The 13,409-nt window shown below is 43.2% G+C and overlaps 1 protein-coding gene across 5 annotated transcripts in view; it reads left to right on the forward strand.

Moving 5' to 3' along the window:
- Positions 1 to 1,663: 1,663 nt before the first annotated feature.
- DIS3L2 (DIS3 like 3'-5' exoribonuclease 2) overlaps positions 1,664 to 13,409 on the forward strand; it is a 280,596-nt gene continuing 268,850 nt past the window's right edge. For 2 of the 5 annotated variants that reach the window (XM_024564295.4, XM_045198027.3), the window contains exon 1: positions 4,639 to 4,685. In XM_024564295.4, the coding sequence (XP_024420063.2) occupies positions 4,658 to 4,685 (28 nt within the window). In that variant the 5' untranslated portion in view covers positions 4,639 to 4,657. Of the gene's footprint in view, positions 1,736 to 3,256; positions 3,428 to 4,638; positions 4,705 to 13,409 lie in introns of those variants that run through there. The other 3 variants (XM_053919207.2, XM_053919206.2, XM_045198026.3) reach the window with 3 other exon arrangements.

Raw genomic sequence — 13,409 nt, forward strand, 5'->3', positions numbered from 1 at the left:
GTCTAGTTGCTGGAGGGGAGGAGGCCAAGAGCAATGGATACAATATTTGATGAGAAATGTCTTCTGCTTACCCCCAGCACTACCAGCCTGCGCTGGTAAACACGGGTCTCAGGGCTCATGGCACTTTAGTGCATCCTTCCAAAGTCCCAGGCCCAGGCCAGCAAACACACCTTCACTTTTGGTTCTTGGAATATGTTCATTCTACCTTAGTCTTTCTTTAACCTATTTCTTTCATGATCTTTTATTATCTTTCTTCAAGGTGAAATTAGCATGTGAAAGGTAATCAAAACATATTGTTTTTTAATGAATTTATTCCATCTTACCTCCTAAAGTTCTTTTTTCTTAAAAAAGATTTTACTTATTTATTTTTAGAGAGAGGGGAAGGGAGAGAGACAGAGTGGAAGAGAAACATCAATGTGTGGTTGCCTCTCCTTCTTCCCCAATTGGGGACCTGGCTGCAACCCAGGTATGTGCTCTCACTGGGAATTGAACCAGCGACCCTTTGTTCACAGGCCAGCACTCGATCCACTGAGCCACACCAACTGGGGCACCTACTGAAGTTCTTATGGTATTTGGTTATTACACTGTTTTCCCACAAACGCACACAAACACAGGGACTGCCTTTATCACCTTGCTACATCTGTGAGGTTGCAACACTTTTTATTGATCCTGAGTTGCTTGATTATGTATTCTTTTCACTGTAATTGGTGGCAGTGGAATTGGGTGGGAAGAACAAGACCATCTACAGGACTTGTTCTTGGACTGGGCCGTTAGAGAGAGGGGGAGGTGATGAGGGAAAGTGGAGGTGTCAAGAACGGCTTTCGGGGGTCTGCCTTTGGGACTGGGTGGATGTCAGGATAGGAAAAGGCCAAGTGGTTGACAGTGGTTAGGAATTAGGGCTGGGCTGGAACTGGGAAGCTCTGGGGCAGCTACAGCTGTCTGTAACCCCTAAACTGCCCGGAAGGCTTGGAGTTCACAACACCTTGGCCCCTGAAGGCTAAGAAGGATCTCTGGAGGCAAGAGATGGCTCACTTCGTAAACAAACAGGGTGTGATAACCCTGGTATTCCACTCTCCTCTTGGGTATTGGGCAGGCTCTGGTGGCTTCCTTCACTCGGCTCATCCCAGTACTCAGGATACTGCCTGCCCTCCCACCAGCCTGGCATTCATGGGCAGGGACCACGTCTAGATTGCCCCCCTGAATCTCCAGTGCCAGCCCTGCACCTAGCTAGCTCTGAGCAGGTGTCCTTGAGTAAAATCCTGTCACAGGAAAAGGCCGGCGTTGCTACACTCGAGGACTAGAAGCCAGGCGAGACGCCGTAAGGCTAGCGGCGTCCGCCGGGGTTGAGAGTTGGCCGGGTGTAGCACTTCGGAGGGCCCGGGGTGTGTGTGTCGATGGGGGTGGGATTCAGGAACCGGCGGGAGCGCGCCCGCCCACGGCTGGCCCCGGGGACGGGAAGGCGGGCGTCTCAGAGCCCGTCTAGCTGGAGCCACCGGCTTCAGCCAGTCGCCCCCGCGAGGCGAGACCGGAGAAGCTACGGTAGATCCCCGCCCGGCCCTTTCGCTCACGCTGCAGCGGAACCACAGCCGACCACCGCCTCTGCAGCGCACATGCCGCGCGCAACGCTCTTGGTCCCTTCCGGCCACCGTTGCTCTCAATAGCGCTGCGGCCGTGACCCGGAAGAGCATTCTCCTTAGCAACTGCGGGACCGCGGCGGCGCCTCCCGGGAGCTACGGTGAGGCCCCCCGCCCCCGCCCGGTCATCCCCACCTTGACCCCTTTCCAGGGCCAACCGGGTTCCGGCTCGTGGAACCTCCGCAGGCCTTCGTGGGGCACCTGCGGCGGCTCCGGGCGAGCGCCCTCCGCCTCTGGCGTTTCTCTCAGTGCTGGCATCGCCCCAGCCCATCTCACGCCCCCCCGCCCCGGCTCCAGGCAGACCCGGCCTCCCAGCCCCGGCTCTTCGCTGCGGGCCCTCCCTCGTGGCCCGGTGTGGAGCGCGGGGACGCAAAGCTGGTTGCTGTAGAGAGGCTGCTTGCCGAGGCTCGGGTCACCTGTGGACGCATTCTCATGGGACTGGCGGGGATGGGGCGTCTCAGGAGCCGTGAACAGCAGCCACTTAAGTTTATTACTTGACGTTTGCCAGCTGCCTCCCAGAGTGATGTGCTTAATCTGCTTTGTCGATCTTGGAGACCCATTTCATTGAATATTTTGTACTGATCTTTCCCCGGGGAATTAGCTTTCCAGTTTTTAGTGATGTGCAGTTAGTATTCAGTAGTTAAGATTTTGTATCTTCCAGATTTCTACAGAAGGAACTCTCCCTGGGACTGAGTAGGTTTAGGGAAACTGTCAAGTGAAATTCGCTGCGTTGAAGAAAGTAGGGGCAGGTGTGGTTAATATCTCTTGATTTACATTTGAAACATTCAACACCATCTCTTATCAAAATCCCAGCTGTTTTATTTTTTTATTTCCGGAAATCGCCAATATGAAATTTATATGGAACTACAAGGGCCTGAATGAACACCTCCCTTAACTGAGTTAGAAGTAGTGGCAACGTTGTTGGAGAAAGACTTTATGTTTAATCCAATGATGAGGGAGCCAGGATAGGCATATGAACAATTTTTGGAAATGGCGTTACTTGGAAATAAAATGCAGGAGTTTGTACATCAAAATCCATTATTCAAAAGCAGTGTAATTTAATTTCAGTTCGATAAGTATTGATTAAGCACCTGCAGTTCTGTGCACCTGCAAGGATACATGTAAGAAGTGAGACCGCGCATACTCAGTTTTAGGAGAACAATAAAATAACGTTTGCTTGAATGCAAAATCAGTGAGCGCAGAGATCAATATTAGCCGGAGTTTTCAGGAATATGTTTAGGTACTATAAAGTATAGATAATATTTGTCTCCTCTCTCTTCTCTATGGATTGGAGAGGACAGGGAATCCTAAAGAGTTTCATTATATTCTTGAGGGTTTGGGAAATAGTCTCGTGTGACATTTGTAGTATTCTTTTAAATTTCTAAGGCCACTTGATTGTAATATCTATTTCTTTCAGTAAAAATCTGGCATTTTTCTGTGTTTGAGCTCTAATATTATGTGGCCACTAGCAGTGTGTGGGGGGGGCTTTGCTGCTTAGAAATTCTTTCCTCTGACTCTGCAGTTGGTCTTATTTTTATATGACACCCCAGTTTTAGTAGAGTTACTGTTCCATACATAACTTACTAGTCTTGTGAAATGTTGCTCTCTTCTTCCTTTGACAGGTATTTTCAGAATGCTTTCTATGTAGCAGGCTCTGTAACAGGAAATACCAAAAATAAGTGACTCAGCAACTAGTAGCTCTGCTTTACCTGTGGTGTGTGTGTGTTTAGACTATCACCTTGGACACTTTGCATTTGCCTAGAGACACAGAAGGGCCAGAGAAGTTTATACAGGTATACCTCGTTTTATTTTGCTTTGTTTTATTATGCTTCACAAGCGTTACATTTTTTACAAATGGTAGGCAAGACCCTTCACTGGCAAAAAGATTATGACTTACTTTATTACGTTATTCACTTTATTATGGTTGTCTGGAATTGAAACTGCAATATCTTTACGGTATGCCTGTACAGGCATCTGAATTGACTTATTTTTCTTTTTAAAGAATTGAATAGGGATTTTAGGCTCAGTTGTTTTGGGTATTCGTCAGAGATTCATTTTGTGAAGAATGTATACTCTTAAGGAGACCTCTTGTGATGTTTTATTGCTTTCTTACAGGTTTAGTGCCCATTTATTCACTTAGTCAATAAATTGAGTGCTTACTTGGTAGTAGGCACTGTCCTTGGCCTTGGAAATGGGGGAGAGTGAGTGCACACAGGGTCCTGTCCTCAGCAGATGATATCACATAATCACATGAATGTAACACTGCAACTGTGACAACTATTTGAGGTGGGGAAGTCACAGAAGTGACATTTGGACTGAAATCTGAAGGATGCACAGGGAAGGAAGAGTGTTACATCAGCGCGAACAGTGAGGGCAGAGACCCTGCGCAGCCATGGTGCATGGGGAGGACTAGGACTTACAGTGCAGCTCCGTGTGAGGAGCAGGGCGAGTGGAGTGGTGGGAGCGGGGCTGCCTTCAAATAGGCGGAGGAGTTTCTCATGGGAGTAAGGAGAAACCTATGGTTTTACTTAACGGATTTAGGCTGGATTACGGGTGGAGATGACACAGATTGTGTGTGAATAGCCTGCTTTGTATTTCCTCTGTTTGTTACTATTTGTATTATCTTCTTGTTCCTCATTTTTTCCACGTGCTCCCTCAGCTTTCTTGTTGCTGGGGAAGCCTCTCTGTCCTACTAGCAAGACATGTTCACTCTTTTTTAACTGGGAGACGAGGTATTTTAGGGTTTGGGACTAGACATTAGAAAGTAGTTGATATGGAATCTTTGTACAGTAGCGTGACCTCTAGGACACTGATTTCTGTGACTCTTTTTTAAAAAAATTGTAATAAAAACATTAAATTTACCCTCTTAACCATTTTGAAGTGTGTAGTTCATTGTTGCATAACAGATCTCTAGGACTTTGTCATCTTGCAAAATGAAAACTTTACCTATTGAACAACTCCCTCTTTCTCCTTCCTCCAGCTCCTGGAACCCCCCCCCCCCCCCCCCGCCCTTTTTACCTTCCATGATTTTGACTGCGCTAGATATTGCATGTAAGTGAGATTCTACCAGGTATGTTCCTTTTTACCTCCATGTTCCTTCCCCAGAATCCTGGAATAAATCCTTTCTTTTCCTGTCAGTAAATTCAAATCCTCCCAGTTTTTTTTTAAATCATCACCTGAGGATATATTTTTATTGATTTTAGAGAGAGGGGAAGGAAGAGAGAAAGAAACATCGATTGTTGCCTTGCCCCAAGCAGGGATGAACCTGCAACCTAGACATGTGTCCTGATCGAGAATCAGTCTTGCAACGTCTTGCAGGGATGATGCTCCCACCAACTGAGCCACGTGGCTGGGGCCCTTCCAGTTCTTTAAGGCCCACGTCCTCTCCCTTGTCTTTCAACTTGGATTAACAGACCCAGAGGGGGAGAGGCCTTAGAAATTTTCTAGGTGAGAAAATTGAGCCCTGTAGAAGTTTCAGTGACCGGCTCGTGGACAGATCTTTAGTAAGAAGAGCAAGGCTGGGACTAGGGCTCCAATCTTTCCTCTCTCGGTGGTGCCTTTTCTGCCTCTGCCTGCTTGCATGCTGTCATTTAGTGCTCCATCCTTTAGTTAGATCAGAAGCACGCTGAGGCACAGACATGCTTTCCTGTCTCTGTAACGTCATGCTGAGGCATGTCAGATGCCGAGGGAGTATTTGTTAATGAATCGATTGTCTTCAGGGTATTCATTGCCTAAAAGGTGGCCCTGCATAAAATTTGAACTTCATTGATTTTAGATCCTTGATTATATTAATCAAATTTACATTAGTCCTTCAGTTGAATAATTCTTTCACTTTTGCAATCAGAGTTAAGACTTCCTCACCATTTCCTGATGCTCTCTTTATTGCATGTGTTCGTCCATGGCACGTATTTTGGATTCCCTTGCAAATTTTGATGAAGATCTAATGAAAAAACTGTCAGAAATGAAAAACCTAAATCATTAAACTTTCTAGGTTAGCTGATTTTTTGAGGTAAGGGTTTATGCTGCTTTGTGAGCATTATTGCTGCTAAGTGTTTTGAGAGAATCATATTTGTGCCACTCTTTATAGTGCTTATCTCAGTGCCTGTGGATCGTTTGATTTTGGGTATTGGACTGGAGGTGATTTTGACATGGCTCAATATTTTTAAGGCAAAAAAGTGTAACAGAGCATTTTCTTATGTGAGGAAGATTTGTAAACTTTTATTTGTAGTTTTCCCATTTATCTCAGACTTTGCCTTTCTGTAATGTTGTATTACCAGCCTTATAGAATCTAACTATTAGAATGTCCTCTTAAATTTAACCTTCAAAAAGTATTTTTTTTTATATGGGCTGTTGCTATGGGAAGTAAAGTTCATTTTTCACTGAAACATGACTGAGCACATGTACAGATCAAACTGTGAGCTTGGAACGGGTCCATGGACCCCTGTGAGGCCCAGCCGTTATTGGTGATGCCAGGGAGACTTGGCTAGAATTCTTGTTGTCCTTATCAGACTGAGTGTGGTGGTGGAGCTGCACAAAAAGCTCCTTTGTGCCCTTTGACAGAGACAGATCTGACAACGAGGGCTTTTCAGATAGCATTTTATTTGAACCACAGCAGGAACTCGATGCCCAAGAACTTGGTGCCCCAGAGTTGCAATTACGTGATTAACTCTTACGTTGAGGCTAGAACTGGTCAAGTTTAGTCCACTGTTAGTCCAAAAAACCTACCTTTCCCCTGCCCCCCCCCCCGTATTTAAAATTACAGGGTATTATGGGGATTATTACTTATGGATCCCCTCGTATGTGTCAAATAATTCACATACATTGTGTCACTTCATAACCGATGTTTGACCAATGAGAGACATGATTTGACTCCTTTATTGAGAAAGCTGAGTCATAAGGCAGGAAGTGTTAGAACCGAAGTATGGACCCATCATGTCTGTCTGATGCCAAAGCCCACACTCCTTCCGTCACACCGCACCAGGTTCTGATTTCAGCATTTCCACTGGTTGGGAGGCCATCAACGGAAATGCTGTAGTAATGGTAAAGAAAAGGGCAAGTAATGGAGTAGGCTGATAGAGTAGGAAGTTACCTGTTCCCTGTGGCTTAAAACAATCTATCAAATGAGGGAAAGTAATTGTTGGCGTCTCTGGTATACTCGAGAGCTTGGGTACCAAAGCCAGGAGGAGGCAGGAAGTTATACAGTGCTAATTGAAGAACTCTGTTCTTTAGGTTCCTCTGTAGGCTTCCTGTAACGAAACTGGATGGTTTCTCCTGTTAGGCTTTGGCGGGGAGCAGAGGTTTGTGGTGATTGTAGGCACTGAGGGATTCAGAGAGAAGCCCCAGACATTCCTGCCCAACTTTGCCGCATTTAAAAAGCGTTTCACCCCGTGGGAGGTGGCTGCTCCTGTCTCTCTTGGCTGTGGTCAGCTTCAGTCAGTAACAGGATCGATGAGGGCACCGCAGTACAGCTCTGTCAGGAAGGAGATAATAGCGCATTGTTCTTTCTGTTCCATCCTAAAGTAGAATCGACAGTTTACGTAGTTTGTTGTTCTTTCTTAGTTATTTTCAGTTTTTTTAGAGAAAAAATATTTATATTTTTCAGAGATCTTTTGCTTCTATGAGACATTTACTTTCTTTATGATTTACTGAATTTTGCCAGTTCAAATCAGTCTGTCTTAATACTTTGGAAGTAAGGATGCCCCATGAATTTTATGACAAAATGCACATTATTAACAAAGAATAATTTTAAATGAATGAATTAGGGCCAAATTTGTATTATGAAGGATTATTAGCTATTGGTTAAGCCCATATTTGTTAAAAGCTAATTTATTGAGGTATGGTTGACCTACTACATATGACCTACTGGGGGTCTACAGTTGATGTACTGTACATATTTAAGGTGTACAAGTGGTTAAGTTTTGACAGACATGTAGACTCATGAGACCATCATCACGACCGAGAGGGCGAACATACCCATTGCCCCCAAAGCTTTCCTCATATTCTGGCTCCTTGGCCCCCATCCCAGACAACCACTGATATTTCTCTTATTGTATATTAATTTTCATTTCCTAGAATTTTATATAAATGGAATTGTACACTATGTAGTTGTGCTTATTTCACTCAAATGAATTATTTTTAGATTCATCATGTTTTTAGTGTATTAGTAGTTGATTCCCTTTTAGTTCTGGGGAATTCCTTTGTATGGATGTACCAGTTTATTAACACATTCACCTGTTGCTGGAAATATTGTTTCCAGATTTGATAACAAATAAGGCTACTGCAAGACTTGTATACAGTTTTCGTGTGGACATAATGGTTTTATTTCTTTTGGCTACATCAACACCTAGCAATAGAATGGCTAGATCATACAGTAGGTGTATGTGTAACTTCTAAAGAAACTGTCCAAGTTTTTCAAAGTGGATGTACTATTTTGCATTCCCACCAGTTCCTCCATATCCTTGTCCACTCTTGGTATAGTCAGTCTTTCAAATTCCAGACATTCTAATTTGTAGTGGTATCTGACTGTGGTTTTAACTTGCATTTATTTCTCCAACAATTAGTGATGCCGAGCATCTTTTCATGAACATATTTGCTATCCATATAGATACTTTGGTGAAGTGTCTGTTCAAATTTTTTGTCAATTTTTAATTGGGTTCTGTGTTTTCATATTACTGAGTTTTAGAAGTTCTTTATGTATTCTGGATGTAAGTCATTTTTCAGACATAAGATTTGCAAATATTTCCTTCCACTCTTTCCATTCTCTTAATGGTGTCTTTTGAAGAGAGAGGTTCTTAACTTTGATGAAGACCAATTGATAATTTTTTCTTTTATGGATTGTGTTTTTGTTGCTTTATTTAAGAAATCTTTGCCTAAGTCAGTATCACAAAAATATTCTCCTATGCTCTCGAAGTTTCACTTTTTACATTTAGATCTTTGATCCACTTTGAGTTAATTTTTATGTATAGGGTAAAGTATTGATCAGATGTCATCGCTTTCATTTGTTTACATAATGAGTGCAGTTGTTCCCGAACCATGTGATGAAAAGAGCGCTCACTCACTAAACTACCTTGTGCCTGGGCTAAAGCCCACTTCTGCGTGTGCGGTGCTGTTTCTGGGCTGTCTTCCCGCTTCATTACTGATCTGTCTGAGTTGATGCCGATACTACACTGACTCGATTACTGCGGTTTTCTAAGAAGGCTTGAAGTCAGATAGTGTAAGTCCTTCAACTTTGCTGCTTTTTCCCCAGATTTTGGCTCTTCGAAGTCCTTTCATTTCTTTTTTCCTCCCTCCCTCCCTTTCTTTCTTTTTAAAGACTTTATTTATTTCTAGAGAGAGGGGAAGGGAGAGAGAGAGGGAGGGAGAGAAACATCAATGTGTGGTTGTGGTTGTCTCTTGCATGCCTCCAGCTGTGCCCTGACTGGGAATTGAACCAGTGACCCTTTGGTTTGCAGGCTGGTGGTCAGTCCACTGAGCCACACCAGCCAGGGTTTAAAATTGTGATCTTTTATTAAATACTGAGAAGTTACAAAGTAACGTATGTAAAATCTGTGTGAGGTGTGCAGAATAACAGGGCAGTGGATACTCCTGCACCCAAACACCTAGTTTAAGGGAAAGTTATCAGTGCCATTGAAGTTCCCTGTGATCCGTTCCGAATCCTACCTCTTCCCCTTTCTGAGTAACCTGAATTTTGTATTTTCTTCATACTTGAACCACATACTTTATATCCTTAAGGTGTTCAGTTTTGCATGTTTTTGAAATCTGTGAAATGGAATCGCAGTGCAAATGTTTTTTAGTAATATTTGAAATTACATTTTACACATCAAACAGCTGGTAGTCTTAGAAAATTGGAAATGAGAATTTAGAGGAAACCCCGTTAAGTTGTCTGCCCTTCAGGCCAGATAAAGATGGTTTCCTCCAGCACATTCTTCAGTGCTTGGTCTAGTCTTTGTTAATTGTCTGGAAGGAGGTGCTCCACTATTCCAGGAAGAAGTTAGTTTTGTAATCTCGGATCTGTCTGGGAGGTGTTCTTTGTAATTAGATATGGAAATTAAAACATACTTTATTCTTTCTAAATTTCTTTGAAGGCACTACCATCTGAAGTAATACAGAAGACATATGCCCTGGCTGGTGGGGCTCAGTGGGTTGAGCGTGGGCCTGAGAGCCAAAGGGTTGCTGGTTTGATTCCTGGTCAGGGCGCATGCCTGGGTTGCAGGCAAGGTCCCGGGTAGGGGGCACCCAAGAAGCAACCGCACATTGATGTTTGTCTCCCTCTGTTTCTTTCTCCCTTCCCCTTTCCCTAAAAATAAATAAATAAAATCTTTAAAAAAAAAAGGGCATATATGTGGGTTTGTCAAGAGTACAGTTGCTGTGAGAATCATCATTTTGGATTTCTTTATTCTGGGTTAATGAATCGTGCTCTGTATGAATACAGGTTTTATGTTTAAGGTACATCTATAAGCAGCAAGTTGAACACTCGCAGTGCGAAGTTTTAAAGTAATCCTAAGGTTCTGAACTTGGTGGTGGAGCCAGTGCCCCACACTCTGCTCCTCTGCTCAGAATCAACATGGGGAAATGGGGGCTCTGGAAAGGAAGTAGAGGCCTGGAAATTTCCCTGTTGCCTCTGGGCCTCAGGTTTGTTTTGTGTCCTCGAGAAGCAGGGATTCCAGTGTTGCTGTTTTGAGTTCTCTCTCAGAAGCAGCAAGGGGAAGAAAGGCCACAGGTCTGTCTTAGTTGCATTTCAATATTTTTGGAACTATTTTGGTTAATCGTCGATTGCCTTACTTCTTACTGTCTACCTGAAGTTATTAACTGTTAAATCCATGGTGATGCCCTTGTGGGTAGTAGAAGTTTTTATCTGGCAAACATGGAATTTAAAAAAGTTGCAAACCCTAGACTCACCATCTTTCAAACTCATTTACGTTGAAAGGTGTGAATGTGGAACATAACTTCCACAGAAAGGAAGGCTGCCGCCAGTTGTTCTTTGTAGGACTTCTCTGGGGTGCCCCGTACAGGGCACTCAGCCGACAGGCCAGACCCGGGGTTGGCAGGTTGGCCCAGGGATCACTGAAGTTCCCCCATCTTTCCATCTGTGGCCTGGGTTTAGTCTTAGTCATTTAGCTGCTTAGAATTTCTGTCCTACATTCCTTCAGATGCTCTGAGTAATGCTAGAATTTTTCTCTGTGACTTTGATGGGACATTATAACTGTTCCATGTAACTTCGCATGTCTTCCCTGGGAATGTTCTGCAAGACACTATAGGGACCTCGTGTTGTAGGCAGGGGTGCAGTCCTTAGCCTGGCTGTACCTCACTTGGGGCTAAGTGAGTCTGAAGGTAGTAAATACCACATGTTTTCAGCTACAGCCCTGAGAGTAGGCATTGGTGTAGCAATACTTTTCCAAGAAGAAAGTGAAAAGCTCCCAGACAGACTTTATCTGATAGCAAGGACTAGGAGTCAGTGAAATCGATGTTACGATAGCTCGTGTCTCCTACAGTGGCTTTTTTAGTGCTGCTGAAGTATCGCCCCTGGATTACTTCATGGTATATCCTGTTATTGCCCAAGTTTGCTGATCATGTCAGATATTTCAATGTGACTGCCCATATGTTATGAAAATAAATCCTTTTTTTAAATAAGATACTTTCTTTTGCCATTTGGAGCCGAGCATAGTTCTAACATCAATGGGTGCCTTCCTGTGCTTCATTAGACTCTTTATTTCCATTAAAAACTGAAGTTTTTATTTATTTCCCATTGTTTTACATTGCACAAGTTTCTGTCTTTTCCTTCCCACCATTGGATAAAGAGAGATTCCTTCTTGTCTCTAAAGGTACTTGTGTTTAACCTGAGTCTTTTACTTGCTGTGTCTAGTATTTGTCTCCAAGGTCTGCCTAAAAAGAGAAGATAGAGCATATTGCAGTGGGTTGAAAGTACCAACTGGTGTGAAAGTCTTTAAAGCATAAGAAGTAATCTTATTTGTTCCAATTTAGTAATTCTGTAGATGACTTTAATTGTAGTAATAAAACATGGGAGAGAAACATGTAAATTTAAAATAAATCCTAGGCAAAGCACACATTAGAAATGAAGCTATTTGTTGAAAAATGAAGCAGTTTTCCCCTCAGCATTTTGGGGCCTTAACTTGGTAGCAAAGCCTGCGTTTGGGAGGGCCTCTCTGAGTTTTGGTTTTGTGTGCTGCCTCACTGCAGAACATGTGTCTGGTGTGCTTGGACCGGACCTCGGATGCTTCCGTGGCATTAAGGTGATTCTGTGTGTACTAGGCAGGAGGTGATGCCTAGATCCACCCAACAGTATCCTTAATGTGCCTCCTGCTTCACTGGTGTGCTCCTGCGCGTTATCAAGATGTGAAAATATTTACCTGCAGCATTCAGATGAATTTTATAATAGGCACTGAGATTTTATTTTATTTTATTATGTTTTAATTTTTTAAATTTTTATTGTTATTCAATTACAGTTGTATGCCTTTTCTCCCCATCCCTCCACCCCACCCAAGCCGAACCCCCGGCACTGAGATTTTAGAGTGTTAAATGAATTTATAAAATAATCTTAATAAGCGGGGGAAGATAGTTCAATTGTTTTGAAGGGTTTTCTTAAATTTTGGAATATGGGGAAATGTTTTAGTATTTTGAGGACTGCTATTGTTATTTTTTAAAATTAGAGTTAAGAAACATACAGAGGTTTTTCATTCTTTTTCATCAGTGTCAAGGTATACTGTCAAGTCTTGTCTTGTAAATTCCATTGTGAGATTAGGCCATGATCATCATCATGTTATCAAATTTATTCAATGTCTGCTTTGTAGGGCACTGTGTATGCATAGGCATAGGACATAGTTCCTGCTCTTCAAGAATTTACAGCTGAGGAGTAACAGCATCGGTTTTAATTGCTTCATTCAGGAAACATTTCCTGGGTGCCCTGCCTACTGGGCACTGGGGATACAGTGGTGAACCAGACAGACGAGGCCCCACACTCTTGGAGCTCACATTCTAGGATCTTAACTACTTAATGCTAAACGATGAAATTATTCAGGACTTTACGAGGGAAGTAGTACTTGTTCTGGTTTGGTTAGGAAAGGTGGTACTGAGGGGTAGGACATGAGCTGGACAGGAAGTAGGGTTTTCATTTCCCAGTGTGTATTCTGTGGAACCTGTTATAAGGGGTTTTGTGGTCAAACAAATGTGGAAAACAATACACCATGGGGTTGCAGAGAAGGGACCCCAAGAGCTAGAGAAATTAAGTGAGGTTCACGGAGAGGGAGTACATGAAATTTGAGCTGTTCTTTAACTGGTATAATTTTAAGTGTGAGGTTGGAGTAGAGGGTGAGTGAATTGTGTGAGCTGGGGGAGAACCAGTCAGAATGTACCCATGTCCACCCTCCCCTCGTGGAAGCCGTCATTTCTCCTCTGCCCCACCTTCGTGACTCTTCCTTCCTGTCAGCATTTGGGCACACTCAGGGCTCTCCTTTAATGAAAATAATAGCAACAGCGACCACTGGAAACTCTGCCTTTTAATGTTACCTCTCCCTCTTCATAGCCAAATGTCACAAAAGAGTTGACTGCTCATTAGCCCATTAATTCCTCAGCTTCTTTCCTCTTGGTTGCTACTCCCACTGCTTTACTAAAACAGCTGTCACCAAACTCCCTGTGACATCCGTGCTGCTGAGTCTAATCAACACTGAACTTTTTATTTCACCACTTTTATTCTCCACTGGCTTCTTGAAACCTTGATTTTCTTGATAACACATCCCCAAGTTTCTCTTACATGCGTAT

Source organism: Desmodus rotundus, chromosome 2 (assembly GCF_022682495.2).
Source record: "Desmodus rotundus isolate HL8 chromosome 2, HLdesRot8A.1, whole genome shotgun sequence".
Taxonomy (NCBI): Eukaryota; Metazoa; Chordata; class Mammalia; order Chiroptera; family Phyllostomidae; genus Desmodus; species Desmodus rotundus.